The sequence below is a fragment of the Taudactylus pleione genome, unplaced genomic scaffold (genome assembly GCF_031769625.1).
Source record: "Taudactylus pleione unplaced genomic scaffold, aTauple2 ptg000571l, whole genome shotgun sequence".
NCBI lineage: Eukaryota > Metazoa > Chordata > Amphibia > Anura > Myobatrachidae > Taudactylus > Taudactylus pleione.
The window spans coordinates 2,122,208-2,138,925 of NW_028284973.1; the positions used below are offsets into that span (position 1 = coordinate 2,122,208).

Here is a 16,718-nt window from a genome sequence, read left to right on the forward strand (position 1 = left end):
CTCAATGCCCTCGGGCCACGACTAGTCAAAGACTAAAAAGCCCTGAAGGCTGCTCCACGGCTGCAGCTAGCCAAGTGTTCCAGCCCTCAAGGCTGTTGCGGGCCTATATACTCTAAAGATAATACCCGTTCCCTAACAGTGTGTGTGTGTGTGTGGGGGGGGGGGGGGGGGCAGTGCCCACATGCCCCCATGTGCCTTAATGTCTCTGCTTTGTCCTGTTGCAAAGTTTTTGTGCTCAGTAAATAAGATCCTGTGTCTAATGTGCTGTCACTATATGTTACTTGGTTTCTTTGACTTAGTGTAAATTTGTATGTAAGTGCAGTGACAGTAAAGTACCCTCCCTCAGTATTGTTTGAAACCATATAATAGTCTCACTTCTTGATAACATTTCCCCTTTGTTATGTCTTTTTGTAACAGATGATTTCTGGAGTCCCTTGGGGGGTAAGAAGGCCTACCAGACGTCTGAGCTGCTGGGCTCCCAGCTGGCAGATCACCCACCACGATTATATGGCTGTTCTAATAAGTCTGGCAGATTTGTGGTAAGCCGACATTCACTACATAGTATAATGGTTGGCCGAGGTATAGTGAAGCAAAGATACACAAGGGCTAAAGAGGAAAAGTTGTCATCGCTCACATTTGTTTTGATAAATTCTGTTAAATGAAAAATAAATTTCATAAAATTTTGGGCTTGTTTCGTAGTGTTGCTATCTGAATTTCAGCCTGTAGGTGGTGCTGCAAACTAGTGATGTAAAGGCACCCACTCCTCAATCTTTGTTTAGGGAATTAAAAGGAGAGTGTTATAAATGTATTATTACCTTTTGTTCTTTATTAGAGTATACTAAACCATGTGAGTAAATATAAAGCTGCATACACACACAACGATTTTTTTAATGATTATCGTTAAACGATATCGTTTAACGATAATTGATGGCAAAAATCGTTCACTTTCTGAGTCAAACGATGAACGATTATCGTTCATGCGCGTTCATGTTTGTAGTTTGTCGTTCAGTCAGACTTGTCAACTCAACGATTTTCATTAAGGGAATATGCAAAAATCGTTTGTAGTTCATAAAAATCGTTCATGACATTTAGTAAATGAACAACTTTAGTAAACGATTTTAGTAAATATTTTCAAGGGAAAAAATCGTTTACTCAAATCGTTCATTAAAAAAATCGTTGTGTGTGTATGCATCTTAAGAAATTGTCTGCAAACCTTAAGAGAGAATAAAACAAACTAACAAATACTATGGGGGCTATTTATTAATATTATTTTTACTAAAATAAAATAAAGTTTTCACACCCTCTTCACATTATTTTAGTTTCACACAAATTTACTAAGGGGCAATTGGAGTAGAATTCATAAAATTCTACTCCAAGCCCTAATTATCACATATTTTTAGTAAGCAGATTGGGGGAAGCCCTGTAATAATAACGCCACCTGGAAATGGCATTATTGGGGCTTTCCCCCAGCTCCCCGACTTCTGCTCTGCTCTAACAGTTAGAGCAGAGCCAAGAGCCCACCCCAGTGATCAGCTGTGTGGTCTAAACAGACTACACGCTGATCACTGCTAAAAAAAAAAAACAACCACTTACCTGCATCCAGGGTGATTGTTGCTCGGTGATGTCTTCCGGGGCTCCGGTCAGCTGATCTCCCGGCTCCTGCACTGTGACCCTGGTCAGCTGCTGCATAGAACAGCTGACTGGGGTCTTAGGGCCTGATTCAGAGCCACTCGTAAGCGGCAGTTCGTTCGCTCTGAGCGATGTTTGCCCAACTGCGCATGCGTACGGATCGTTATACGCATGCGCGAACCAGTCAGTGCGGCCGAAATTCATGTGCTCGCAAAATAGCGAATGCCTGCTAATTTGAGTGACAGAAAGAGGCGTATGTGGGTGGTAACAGGGGAAGGTGCTTGAAAACGGGGAGTGGAGATCCGATCGCAGGCGTGCTTAAAGGTCAAAACGGGCGTTTTATGGGTGTGCATAATTAATACAGCAGCGTCATTGACCACATCACTGGGTTATTTTATAGCCAGAACTGCTCGCAAAATTGTGGTAGCAAAAACCAACCACAAGAATAGCGAGCAGTTCATACGCTGTACGATGTACTCGATTAATCTAATAAATAGCGGACATGACGTAGGATGCGAGAGGCCAGGGGGCGTTTTTATCAAATAAACGAGCGTATGTTTTGCGCGCTCGTTCAGACTTAGAGGTGGGAACAGACTGCAATTTGCGAAGGGATCATTTGAATAGCCACCCCTTGTTTTTGAACGAACGACCGCAAATAGCGAACGGCTCTGAATCAGGCCCTTAGTGCAGGATGGGAGACCAGCTGACTGTAGCCTTGGAGGACATCACCGAGCACCGATGACCGTAGATACTTGTAATGCCTGATTCAGAGGCGCACGCTATTTGCGTGCACTCGCTCTGAATCAGGGCGTCCCTGTTTTTTTTTTTGACCGGCCTCCAGGCCACTCGCACAGCTGTGGGTGACCACCCACAGCATGTGCGTGCAGCCTGGCGATGGTTGCGATTATCGCGACCATCAGGCTTGCGAGGAGACCCTTTGGTAGGGTCTCAGGTCTCGCAAGCCCGTGTGGACTTCCTGCTTTAATAGAGCAGGAAGTCCACTACTGACATCACTAGTGATGTCAGTAGGGCCACCCACAAACGACAGGCGTTCCTTCGGGAACGCCTCCGTTTGTGCAGCCACCCCCCCTCCCCGCCTACAAAAAGGGGCGAGCTGTCGATTAACATCGTCAGCCTCCCCGTTTTGTAGCGAGCCCCGGACTATGCGCTCGCGAGCAGGTCTGAATCAGGCCCTTAGTCAGAAATATCACATTACAATCTGCATTTCAAATGCGGATTGTAGTAAATAGGGGCCTATAAGATCGAAGGGATAATTTATTAACACTGCATACATTTGCACTAAGGGAGTCCAGGGCACTGCGACCAGGGTCACCGCGGTATCATAGCACGTGCGCATGAAGTTGTCCGTCACTGCCTGGTCGCTGGGAGGGATGTGTGAGGTGGTGACTGTGACGATTTTATTTAGCAGGTGTAAATTGACTTCTAATTTGTTCCATTTCAACCTAGATCGAGGAGGTACCTGGGGAATTTGCACAAGACGATTTAGCAGAAGATGACGTTATGCTACTGGATACATGGGAACAGGTATCAGACGCCAGTAAAATGTCCTGTGTACATGCATACTGTGAGCCTCTTTTAGTGTTGGCCATACGTGTATTTGTTTTTCCCCGTTCTTGGCAGATGTACTAAATTACATCACAAGGTCCACGTCTCGATTCTATTGCATCTTACACTTACGACGTTTTGCGTTTTGAGATGTGGAGCAGGAGATGGAAGGGCCGGGCAAGTGTAGGCCGAATAGCGTTAAGGTCTGCTCAAGTAGCTTCAACTGAGTCATACCTGTGTGCAGACGCATATACACCTGTCATATACACCTGTCATATACACCTGGCGCAGCGATGGCGATCCCACTATCTAGCCACCTCTAATTGGCTGATTGAATTTCGACCGCATCCACTGATAGCACTGCATTCATCAGCATGGCTGATATATTATATGAAGTCTCTGACATCAATTCACGTTACTTCATTGATATTTCCATTTGCACTATGGCAGAAGAGAGGATTCACATTTCAGCTTCAACGGGGGGAAAAAAAACAAACATTTGCATTTTATTTTATATGGTAAATGTGATTTCTTCGTTTACTTATAACTCTGCCCAGGATCTATACTCTTCTGTGTATTTGCTACTTCAATGCACTGTTATATTGTGTACAAATAGGGTAATAGGAAAATATGACTTTCACATTAACTTCCCTGTCAAGTCACCGTATAGTGTAAGTATACACACCCGTTACTCCTGACGCATATGCTATTGATATCCAGCTGGACCAAAACTGAATGCAGTCAGCCATTTTGTGGGCTAGATCAATCTGAATTCACCAGGTGAGGACTCAAGACAAAAAGAACATATCGAATCAAACCTCCGTCCACCCAACTCACCATAATAGTAACCATCAAAAGCCCTGCAAAGAGAGTAACAGAGACAATGCATTTAGTTATTTTAAATCATATGTAGAAAAGTTGACGTTGGATTTTGCAATCTCCTATGTAATATAGCGGGTGTGAAAGCTGTATACAGTATAACACTGAACTGTGGAATCTCAGTGTATAGTAAGTTGATAGTGCAGTATAAGTTACCCCCCCCAGGTATACAAATTGAGCCGTTGGCAGGATTGCTTTGTCTTTGAGCCACATAGTCCAACAAACAGTGGAGGAGATTTATCAAATCTTGGAGATAATGTGGTAGAGAGATAAAGTGAACGAAGATAAAGAACCAACCAATCAGCTCCTAAGCTTATCGGTTGGTAATTTATCTCCATCCACTTTATCTCTCTCCAAGGCTTAGTACAAGTACCAACCAATCAGCTCTTAAATGCCACTTTGCAGGCTGTGTTTGAAAAATTACAGATAGGAGCTGATTGGCTGAGTCTTTGGTGTCTATGTACGAAGCTTTGGAGTGAGCCAAAGTGGACAGAGATAAAGTACCAACCAATCGGCTCCTAGCTGTCATTTTTCAAACACAGCCTATAACATGACAGTTAGGAGCTGATTGGTTGGTACTTTGGGGGTCATTCAGACCCGGTCGTTAGCGCCGATGCGCTCGGACCGGGTCGATGGCCCCCCACAGAGCATGCACACGACGGCGCCGGCGCATGCGTGAGACCCGCTACGACCGACAGCGCTGGTCGTAGCGGGTTCTTTCCAAAGGGGGCGAGCTGTCGATGTTGATTGACAGCTCGCCCCGTTTGGAAGGCGGGCCGGGGGGGTGGCAGCCCAAACGGGGGCGTTCCCATGGGAACGCCTACCGTTTGGGGGAGGCCCCACTGACATCACTAGTGATGTCAGTGGAGAGCTTCCGGCTCTGACAGAGCCAGAAGCTCTCCGGGGCTTACGACAAGTGAGACCCTACCCTAGGGTCTCGTCGTAAGCCCCGATGGTCGCAATGGTCTCTGACCATCGCGACCATCACCGGAGCGGTCGTTAGAGCTGTGGGTGTAAACCCACAGCCTAACAACCGAAACAGAGGCGGCTGGTCAGGATGCAAGTGGCCGCCCAGTTTCTGAGCGACCGCTTGCATCCTCCGACCGCCTCTGAATCAGGCCCTTTATCTCCCTCCAAGCTATGATAAATCTCCCCCAGTAGCCAGTGTAACGCTAGGCCAATGTGTATAGCTCTCTCACCTGTGACCTATCTGATGCAGGTCGGGCACCATGACTGACATGGTGATAACATGACATGGGTGAGCCGCAGAATACTTCTTACTCCTGCGCTAACTTCTCACCATGTGACAGCGACTGCAGGAATACAGGAGGCTTGTCTGGTGACTGGTGTAGTGAGGGTTATGCTGTGTCCTGTGCTATAGCCTTCTCACCGGCCCACACAAACTGACACTGGGCCAGACGCCCTCTCCCTGTGGTAGCTCGGCTTGCAGTCCCGTAGAAACATCCCTAGTATAAACCTTTCCATAGTGTAATATATAGACTGCCCCGTAGACCATTAAACTGATCAACTTAGGTGTTTTAAAATATGTTCATTATAGATTGCAAGCTTTAGGGACAAGTTCCTTTTTACCATCTGTTCCAGCGTATGTTTTCATGCAATGGTCAAATTGTCTCTTTGCTTGTGAAGCATTTAAAGGTTTTTGAATAGTCAAAATGTGGCAGTGAAATCCTCCTGGTATTAGGGCGATATCAGCTTCATGACCTGACTGACGCCAGGCGACTTACTGAACGCTATCAGCAGGCTTGAGTTCATAATAGGTATTATAATGCTGCTCTCTGTAATGTGCAGACTTCTTTAGAACAAGTTTAATTCATTTTTCAATTGCTAAAAGTAAAATACAAGCTTGAATAGAACTAGATTGTAAAGTACTGTGTAATAATAGCCACCACCGAGCGTGGTCACAAGTGCAGTCTCATAGCTGCTCAATGGCTTATTTTTCATCCGCAGATCTTCCTCTGGATTGGGAAAGATGCTAATGAAGTAGAGAAGAAAGAGTCTCTGAAATCAGGTACGGACTCAGCACTGCATAGCCTGTCTCATGCCGATGTCAGTGAGAGCCCAGCGATGGGCTTCTCAGCTAACGGAGATACCGCTGGGAAAGGGATGCTGTCACCATGTCAACATGGAACATGTCAACATTTTCAGAATATCGACATGTTCACAATGGTGACATGTGAAATGTCGACATTCTGCAGGGGAAGGGAGGGTTGGGGTAAGGCTGCGGGACAGGAGAGTCGGTGTTCGGGGTAAATGCACCATGGCACTCTGGCTCTGCCCCATCTGCACCTTTATTAACTTGCTGCTCAATTAAAAGAGTGGGTTATCCCCAGTGTCGGACTGGGGCATTAAGGGCCCGCCGGGGGAATGCAGTGATAGGGGCCCATACTTAGGGATGTGGCCACCCTCCACAGAGGCTTGGCTAACCATGCATGGTCTGGGCCCTTTTAAATATATATATTTATATATATATATATATAGTAAATACTGCTTGTGCATGCATGATAATGTACTTGATTAACAGCAATACGCTTCCTAGAGTAGGGGTGGGCCCTTAGGCAGAATGGCCCACCGGGGGATTCCCCTGTACCCGTGGGCCAGTCCAACCATGGTTACCCCCTCAGATCGGGGAGACCTACCCTTGGCTCTCCTTGAAAAGCCAGGATTGGAATTTACTCCCTTACAGTTTTTGTTGGCCCAGACCCCACTCTCTTGCTGTCCACCTTTACTACAACAGGCCCATAGAATCTTTACTACAACATGCCCGTAGAATCTGGCTTACTACGGAGAAAATTTTGGGGGAAACTGTAGTTGATTTATGCGCTCCGCTTTGGGGTAATATAGCTTTCTCAGAACTTCGGGGGTTGGAGGGTAGCTCGGTTTGGCGGTAATATGAGGTGGTCACTATTGGCCAATTATATCAAGATGGGGTTCTACACTCATGTTCATATGTCTTCAGCTTATCTTTTCTATAGATATCTTCAACTCCGGCATGCTCTCTGCACAGTGGAGGGGGGCTGTCCCTACTTTCTCTCAAGCCCCAGTGCGTACTTTACCTATTAGGAGATCTATCTCCATGGCTTATTCCTCTCGTTTGTCATCCAGTAGAGCAGAGGGTTTGAGCAAGCTTAGATCTCAATGGGACTACAATTTAGGTACTTTATCTGATGAAGATTGGAAAGTCCTTATAGGTTCTCCCCGGGACGCCAGGTTTTCGCAGATTCATTTATATAGTTTGCATAGAGTATACTGGACATTTAAACTTTGTGAGTTTGGTGGCTCTACTACGTATCCTTGTCCCAAGTGTACCTGCCCCTTCTGCCGATTTCTGGCATCTCCTCTGGTCTTGTCCTCGGGTTGCTTTGTTTTGTTCTAGAGTGACTAATTGTGTACAGAATACTGGTGCCCAAATTACTTTACTGACCCCACGCATCTGTCTATTTGTTCTAGACCTGGAGGAGACCCTCTCTGTTTCCTTTCAGCTATATGTTAATCTTTTAACAATGACCCGGGTGTGTATTGCCTGAACGTGGATGGCCACTGATCCTCCTACCTTTCTCTCCTGGGTGCCTTTAGTCAATACTACAGTTTCTCATGAACGTTTCATGTAGCAGAAGCGAAAATGTCCCACAAAGTTTGATAAGATATGGTCCCTATGGCAAGATTCCCGTTATGATCTTCTCACTTCCCCTACTAACTCAGCTTAAGAATCCCTGGCTTATTTTTATTGTTATTGCACTTCCACCAGCCAGTGCATTATTTCTTCTTACAATCAGCACCGTTATTGTTGTATATATCATCTATTTCTTCAAAATGTCCTAATTTATGTTTTAAACATTCACTGTTAAATTTTCTGCTCAATTGCCAATGGGTCCAATCCTATATTTGTTTTGATATGTTGATGTGACACAATGCTCATACATATTTATGTTATTTCATTTAAAAAAAAAAAAAAAATGCACCGTGGCACAATGACATAAAAGATAAATTAAGCGGGGAGACAAGGTTCAGGTGGACACTGATCGTGAGAGCTTGCAATCTACAGCGGAGAGGCAAAGAAATTATAGACAATCTCCTCCCAATCCCTTCCCATTGGATCCGCCACTGGTCCAGGTGTACTGTAAATACCCATTACATGCATAGATCCGTGTACACAAGATGGACCAATCCCACATGTCCTCAGCTGCCTTAATGGGTGGTATAATAAAATAAATATGCAGCATATTATTACATACAGTATAAATCAACTATGCAATTTATTTGTCATTTATGTATTTTTGTTTTATTTTATTTGCTTGCAACAGCGAACAGAGTAGCATCTACTGGCGGTCGCCCGTCTGCAAGGTTAATGCAAATGGCCTACAAACTCCTTCCCTTGTGTACATTCAGGCGCTCGAATGTGCAAGGACTGGGACGCCCACTTTAAAGTTCTGTGTATGCTGTAATACCGATTGGAATGTCCCTTTTACTCCACCACTGATCACCTATGTCAGGTGCAATTTCTCAGTCTGGCCGCGGTCTCTTTTGCCTGCGTCTGAGAAATGCAGCCGCTCGCATAAACACGTCCGCGACGCGCCCATGAGACTGACTTTTCTGCATCCATTTCCAGCCATCGCCCAGGAACGACCATCAGTTTTCCTTCACCTTTCCGATAACGTCTGCCCTGGACGCAGCAGCACCTGTGTGCGCACACTCTAGGGGTGTGCACCGGCCACTTTTCGTGTTTTGGTTTTGGATCTGGATCTTTCTTCGTGTTTTGGATCTGGATTGGTTTTGCCAAAACCACCCTTCCGTGTTTTGGGTTCTGGGTTTTGTATCTGTATTTTTTTAAAAAAAAGCATAAAAACAGCTAATATCACAGAATTTGTGGGTTTTTCTGCTCCTATGCTATTATTAACCTCAATAACCTTAATTTCCACTCATTTCCAGTCTATTCTGAACACCTCACACCTCACAATAGTGTTTTTATATCCAAAAGGTTGCACCGAGGTAGCTGGATGACTATGCTAAGAGATACGAGTGGGCGGCACAAACACGTGGTCCATCTAGGAGTGACACTGCAGTGGCAGACAGGATGGCAGTTTGAAAAACTAGGCCCCAAACAGTACATAATTCAAAGAAAAAAAGAGGTGCAAGATGGAATTGTCCTTGGAATTATGTTGTATAAACAGGACATGCACACTTTAACAAACCAAACATTTCAGCGCCAGGGTCTGCCACACGACTGTGGCTGAAATGATTGGTTCGATTGTGCCCCCACAAAACAAGCAGGCAATTAATCTGTCCCTGCACAAACTGGCTGTACGGAGGCAAGATGTCATCCTCATCTTCCTCATCCACCGATTCCTCACCCTCTTCAGTGTTGTGTACATCCTCATCCTCACAGAGTATTAATTCGTCCCCACTGGAATCCACAACCACAGGTCCCTCTGTACGTTCTGGAGGCTGGTCTCCCTGGAAGTGTTGATAATTCATTTTATGAACATCATCTTCTCCACATTTTGTGGAAGCAACCTCCTACGCCTTTCGCTGACAAGGTTCCCGGCTGCACTAAACACTCTTTCGGAGTACACACTGGAGGGGGGGCAACTCAGGTAAAATAGAGCCAGTTTGTACAGGGACCTCCAAATTGCTTCTTTTTCCTGCCAGTACAGGTACGGACTGTCTGACATGCCTACTTGGATGGTGTCACCGATGTAATCCTTTAACAGACAGACGCACTCTTGTCGCTGCTGCTTTAAGGATGCAGGTGCGGCTACAGCCCACACATTTCACAAAGACAGAAAAAAAAAGAAGAATATTTTTATTGTTTGTGGAGCACACTTTGAGGGTTACACCACCCTTTAACAGACAGACGCACGCTTGTCGCTGCTGCTTTGAGGATGCAAGTGCGGCTACAGCCCACACAATTCACAAAGACAGAAAAAAAAGATTTTTTTTATTGTTTGTGGAGCGCACTTTGAGGGTTACACAACCCTTTAACAGACAGACGCATGCTTGTCGCTGCTGCTTTGAGGATGCAGGTGGAATCTAGACGGGATTTGGAACTGGGGACACACTACCTCCATCAATTGTCTAAATCCCACTGCACTAATGGCAGATACCGGACCCACGTCTAACACCAACATAGCAGTCAAGGCCTCAGTTATACGTTTTGCTTCAGGATGACTGCTGTCGTACTTCATCCTCATCGCTAGGGACTGTTGGAGGGTCAATTGTTTAGTAAAAGTGGTGGTGTTTCTACTTCCTCTCTGGGATGATGAACAACTCCCAGCAGCAGCAACAGCACTAGGAGCAAGTGGTTCTTGATCTTTCCCTATTTTATTTTTATCAGAGAAAGTTTGGTCCTCCATTTATGTTATATTGATATATACGTGCGGCTAAAGCGCACACAAACACAGAAAATATTTTTTTATTTTTGCTGGAGAGTAGTGCACTTTGTGGGTTACACCACCCTTTAAGAAATGAGCCAGCCGGCCCTTTACTTATGGGACACAGGCGCACGCTTGGCGCTGCTCCTTTGTTGATGCACGTGCAGCCACAGTGCACATAAGTCACAAACACAGAAAATATTTATTTTTTTGGTTTGGACTGGAGTGTACTTTGGGGGTTACAGCACCCTTTAACGGTCAAGCCAGCCGGCCCTTTACTTATGACACAGGCGCACGCTTGGCACTACTTTGTTGATGCACGTGCGGCTACTGCGCACACAATTCACAAACACAGAAAATATTTTTTTATTTGGTTTGGACTGGAGTGTACTTTGGGGGTTTTGGGGGTTACAGCACACTTTAACGGTCAAGCCAGCTGGCCCTTTACTTATGACACAGGCGCACGCTTGGCACTACTTTGTTGATGCACGTGCGGCTACTGCGCACACAATTCACAAACACAGAAAAAATATTTTGTTATTTGGTTTGGAGTGTACTTTGGGGGTTACAGCACCCTTTAACGGTCAAGCCAGCCGGCCCTTTACTTATGACACAGGCGCACGCTTGGCACTACTTTGTTGATGCACGTGCGGCTACTGCGCACACAATTCACAAACACAGAAAAAATATTTTGTTATTTGGTTTGGAGTGTACTTTGGGGGTTACAGCACCCTTTAACGGTCAAGCCAGCCGGCCCTTTACTTATGACACAGGCGCACGCTTGGCACTACTTTGTTGATGCACGTGCGGCTACTGCGCACACAATTCACAAACACAGAAAATATTTTTTTTTTTGGTTTGGACTGGAGTGTACTTTGGGGGTTACAGCACTCTTTAACGGTCAAGCCAGCCGGCCCTTTACTTATGACACAGGCGCACGCTTGGCACTACTTTGTTGATGCACGTGCGGCTACTGCGCACACAATTCACAAACACAGAAAATATTTTTTTTGGTGTTTGGAGTGGAGTGTACTTTGGGGGTTACAGCACCCTTTAACGGTCAAGCCAGCCGGCCCTTTACTTATTACACAGGCGCACGCTTGGCACTACTTTGTTGATGCACGTACGGTTACTGCGCACACAATTCACAAACACAGAAAAAATATTATTTTTTAGCACTTGGGGGGAGCACCCCTGATGGACAGAGCACCCCCTGGACAACACTACAGCACCCCTTTAGGACTGGAACACTGCACAGGACTTTGGAGTGGACACAGCCCCTATGGAGAACTGACTGAACAACACAGTCCAGCCAGTCCCTATGGACTTTGAAGTAGTGGACACAGCCCCTATTAACAACAGCAGCACAGCACAACACAGCCAGCCCCTATGGACTTTGAAGTAGTGGACAACAGCAGCACAGCACAGCACAACACAACACTACTCTGCACTACACTACACAGCCCAGCCAGCCCTAACTCCCACCCTCCCTCTTCACTGTCCACAGCCGAGTTAGAAAATGGCGCCGACGCGGGTACCTTATATAGGATCCAAAACCCACGAGACCCGGAAGGCGGGATGATGACGTTTTGCCTCGATTTCAGATCCGAGTCAGGCGGGAAAAGTCGAGCCTGACTCGGATCGGGGGGGCTCGGGGGGGTTCGGATTTCAGAAATCCGAACCCGCTCACCCCTAGCACACTCTATGTACACATGCATCCTGGGACTTTTCAGAACGTTTCGCGCACGCGCAGTTGCAAATAATCGCTCATGTACATCTGCATTACGTGCGGATTGCCTGTGACATAGAATCTGCCCCATGAAGTGAAATGATGGCTCCAAGAGGAAATTCAATTCAGTGCGATGTGCGCAGTTGTGCGAATGCATTCTACAACCATTATCCCATTATGTGTTGCACCACAGAGAGGAAAGTGAGCTAATATTGCCCACCAAATAATGTGCCACCTGATATCGCAGGGATGGCCGGCAGCACATTGCTCTGAATTTATAGATGTATCTTATACTCCGTTTACACTGAAAATGAAAATCCCGGGTAATTCACTGTTACCCGGTAATTTGCTAAACCACAGGTTCTCAAACTCGGTTCTCAGGACCCCAAACAGTGCATGTTTTCCAGGTCTCCTCACATAATCACAAGTAAATAATAAGCTCCATCTGCGGATCTTTTAAAATGCGTTAGTGAGTAATGACTACACCTGTGCACCTGTGTGGGGTCCTGAGGACTGAAGCTGGCCACACACTAGACCAACTTATATCCAACCAGCCAACTTGTTGATTGGTTGGAATGAAAATCTGGCAACGTATGGGAGTAACTGATGATCAGCAATTTACTCCTAAATGCCAGAAAACAGATGAAAATGGTCGGTCAGACAAGTTTGTTAAATGTTAGATCTAAACAATTTGTTCAAACAACAGTTTTTGGCCATTTTCCGGCGTTTGGGAGAAAATTACTGATCATCAGTTACTCCCATACGTTACCAGATTTTCATTCCAACCAATCAACTAGTTGGATGGTTGGACAGATAATCTTTAGATATGTGGCCAGCTTGAGTTTGAGAACCACTGTGCTAAACAACCCAGGATTTTTTTCCCTGTGTGAAAGGGTCATCCCGGGACTAAATTCCCAGGTCTACGACCTTGGTTTTTTGCAGGGTCGTAGACCCGGGTTGACCCTTTCACACTGGGAAAAAACCCGTGTTTTTTTAGCAAATTACCGGGTAAAAGTGAATTACCCAGGATTTAAATTTTCCTGTGTGAAAGGGGTATCAGACAGAAAATGGCAAAAAAACCTGGCACGCAAAATGCCGGGTAACAGCTGTTTTTTTTTTGCCATTTTCTGTCTGAAAGTGGTATAAACCACAGGTTCTCAAACTTGGTCCTCAGTACCCCCAAACAGTGCATGTTTTCTAGGTCTCCTCACAGAACCACAAGTGAAATAATTAGCTCCACCTGTGGATCTTTTAAAATGTGTCAGTGAGTAATTTAAACACCTGTGCTCCTGCTGGGTGACCTGGAAACCGTGACCTGTGTCTGAGGACCGAGTTTGAGAACCACTGATCTAAACCAAGTGTACTAGTAATAAGAATTTTATCAGTGTATTTCTTTTTGTTATGTATCTTCTTCAATACTGTTGCGATTGCTGACTCTAGAACACATTGGCCCACATACAGCAGTCAGCTGTAACAAGAATATATCTCTGATAACATGACCTTAATATATTGCTGATAACATTACGTTACGTTGGCACCCTTGAGCAAAGTGCCAGTGAAAACCACAGCTGATATTTTCTGACAGTATATCTTATTAACTTTCTCACTTCTAATGTGGATATTTCATGTCATTCTGTCCTTTCAGCTAAGCAGTACATTGAGACTGATCCCTCTGGCAGAGATAAAAGAATCCCTATTATCACAGTAAAACAAGGACATGAGCCCCCGACGTTTACTGGCTGGTTCCTGGCCTGGGATTCCAGCAGGTGGCAGCACTGAGAGCACGCTCAGAACCTAGACATGAAGAAACTCTTCTCAAGTGATACTGTTTTCTTTGTAGCTTGACTTTTATTTTATAATATTAGAATTTCAGTTGTGTAACCATTTTCCCTAAAGCAAGAAGCTGCAGTGATAAGTACGGCTTGCTGCGGAAAGCCAACAGAGAAGCGAGTAGCGACTGTATGTACAATATTTTAATATCACAAAGTTCAAGGGATTTCTAAGGGAGAAAAAAAAAAACGTTTTGCAACATGTTTGCAGTTTCAAATGATAATACTTGTGCCAACTGTACCACTTGCATGGTGCCCAATGTTTACCGTTTATATTTTGTTGCTTTTGTGATTTCTAGCTGTGTTGTACCTTGTAATCCATATAAAGTGTACTTGCCCTGTGCACACAATGGAGGTCGCCATGTTTTTATTTGAACCAATATTCATAGGGATGCAGCTTATTCACTCATGTTGTGCCTCGTGCCTCATCAATGTCAGTGCCTCGTAGTAAATTGATAAACGACATATTGGTTCGGGCCACATAAATGCCACCTTGGCTGTGTGTAGGTGACTGCTTCACTTTAATGTTGCTTTGATTCAAAACTGGACTTTCTTCAAATTGCTTTATCTATGTTAGCTATAATGAAACATTCCCTTTTTTTCTATATCAAATGGCGCTTCCATTTGTAATTCTCATTAGAAACCGTGCTTAAAATGAAATGTTAACGATGACCATTGATATTTGATTTTTCGGAAATACAATGTAATTATTAAAAATATGGCGCTTTTCAAAAAAATAAATGTTTTGTCTTTCAATTTCTTTTTGTCAGTGTATTAAAGGGAAGCCCATAATGTAGACTGTAGAGGCTAAATAACAAGCTGATTTTGTATGCATGGCAGTAAAAACACCCGAGGGGTTTATTCAGCAAAACTTTAAATTGTACAGTGTTCATTTAGTATAGAACTTTTATTTATTTATTACCAGCTATTTATATAGCACACACATATTCCGCAGCGCTTTACAGAGCGTATTGGGCCATTCACATAAGGCCCCAGTGGAGCTTACAATCTATATTCCCTATCACATGCACACACACATACACACTAGGACTAATTTGTGTTGGGAGCCAATTAACCTACCAGTATATTTTTGGAGTGTGGGAGGAAACCCACACAAGCACAGGGAGAATATATAAACTCCGCACAGTTAGGGGCGTGGTGGGAATCGAACCCGTGACCTCAGGGCTGTGAGGCAGTAATGCTAACCACTACACCGTCTGTGCTGCCCTTGCATTGAGCACTTGCATTGAGTTCTACCTAAGTAACGGACTCATTCATCATGGCTTCTCTACATAGTGGCTTCTCTACATAGGTGTATCTTTTCAGGAAAAACTGTTATTTATGTGGAGACAGTTTTTCAGAATAGTGATACTTTCCTCCTGTTTCCCTTACTTAGCGCTGTTTCCTGTATGCACATGTGCCGCCTTCCGTCCACAGAAGACAGAAGTTGAGCTGTGGGCGGAGGGGGGCAGACAGCAGCGGGGGCAACATGCGGACTACAAGTGGGGGGGATACTTCCCTCCAAGCAGTTTGCAGGGAGAAGAATGCAGAGGGAGGAGGAAGCAACCGGACGCGAGGGTGGAGGAGCTCACAGCAGCCCTGGATATCTAGCTGCTACACAAGCTGCCGTGTAAATGGAGGCTTGTGAAGCCATTCGAGGGCTGGACGCCGTCTGAGTATGACGTGCAGTTATACAGTCAATTTCCAAAAATGTATGATTTTTGGAAGTTGTTGAATAGACTAATTTCTACATCCCCATACTAAAGTACCCCTACTATGAAGAAAATATATACTGTATATAAAAAAAGAGAGGACAGGGACACCGAAGGTTTTAACCCTTAATTACACACTCACTCACACTACATACTTCCCAACTCCATAGCGCTGGTCGGTCTTCTTGTCCAGTAGGCATCCAGGGGCTTGGCAAAAAAAAGAATGAATACACGATCCAGCGGACACAGAAACGCTGTATATACACATACTGTACATACAGCGCTTCCCCCGAGATGGACAGGAACCCCTGGATGCCGAAGTCTCCGTACCACTGTCTAATTGTTAAGCTTGCTGCCCAAGTGTCATCCTCAACTCAGAAGTGCCCTTTATTCCCTATATCCATCTAATCTGTATCCAGAGCCTGGTACATACATCTAAGCATAGGAGACTTTTAAATATAATTGGGGATGCTCATGTTAACCTCCCCCCACCACCACATGGCTGACATGCACCAACAATGCAATAAAAATATTTCACACCCTGGCACCTCTGCCACACTCTCCAGGGTCTATGTCTCTCAGCCACCCTGCTCCCATGCATGGTTACAGCACTTGTTCGGCTGCACCCACTCTGCGGAATATCCTTCCTCACAGCGAGACTTTCCTCTCCATACCTTCAAGTGTTCCCTGAAGACTCATCTCTGCAGAAAGTTTATCAAATTCCCAAACTAACTTCCCTAGGCTACCCTACAAGACTAACACCAATCTATTCTGTTCTACATAAATCACATCCCTCCATTCTATCCAATTGCTCACCCCATGCTACCTGATAACCTATTCTATTCTACCCGATTACCACCCGTATTATATTCTACCCAATTACCACCCCTATTCTATTCTACTTGATGACCCTCCTCTATTCTACCCGATTACCACCCCTATTATATTCTACCCAATTACCACCCCTATTCTATTCTACTTGATG

The 16,718-nt window shown here is 45.0% G+C and overlaps 1 protein-coding gene across 2 annotated transcripts in view; it reads left to right on the top strand.

Moving 5' to 3' along the window:
* Positions 1-14,740, top strand: part of SCIN (scinderin) — a 128,362-nt gene extending 113,622 nt beyond the window's left edge. For both annotated transcript variants that reach the window (XM_088453141.1, XM_088453142.1), the window contains exons 13-16: positions 418-539; positions 3,097-3,174; positions 6,043-6,103; positions 13,838-14,740. In XM_088453141.1, the coding sequence (XP_088309267.1) occupies positions 418-539; positions 3,097-3,174; positions 6,043-6,103; positions 13,838-13,971 (395 nt within the window). In that variant the 3' untranslated portion in view covers positions 13,972-14,740. The remainder of the gene's footprint in view (positions 1-417; positions 540-3,096; positions 3,175-6,042; positions 6,104-13,837) is intronic.
* The last annotated feature ends 1,978 nt before the right edge of the window (positions 14,741-16,718 follow it).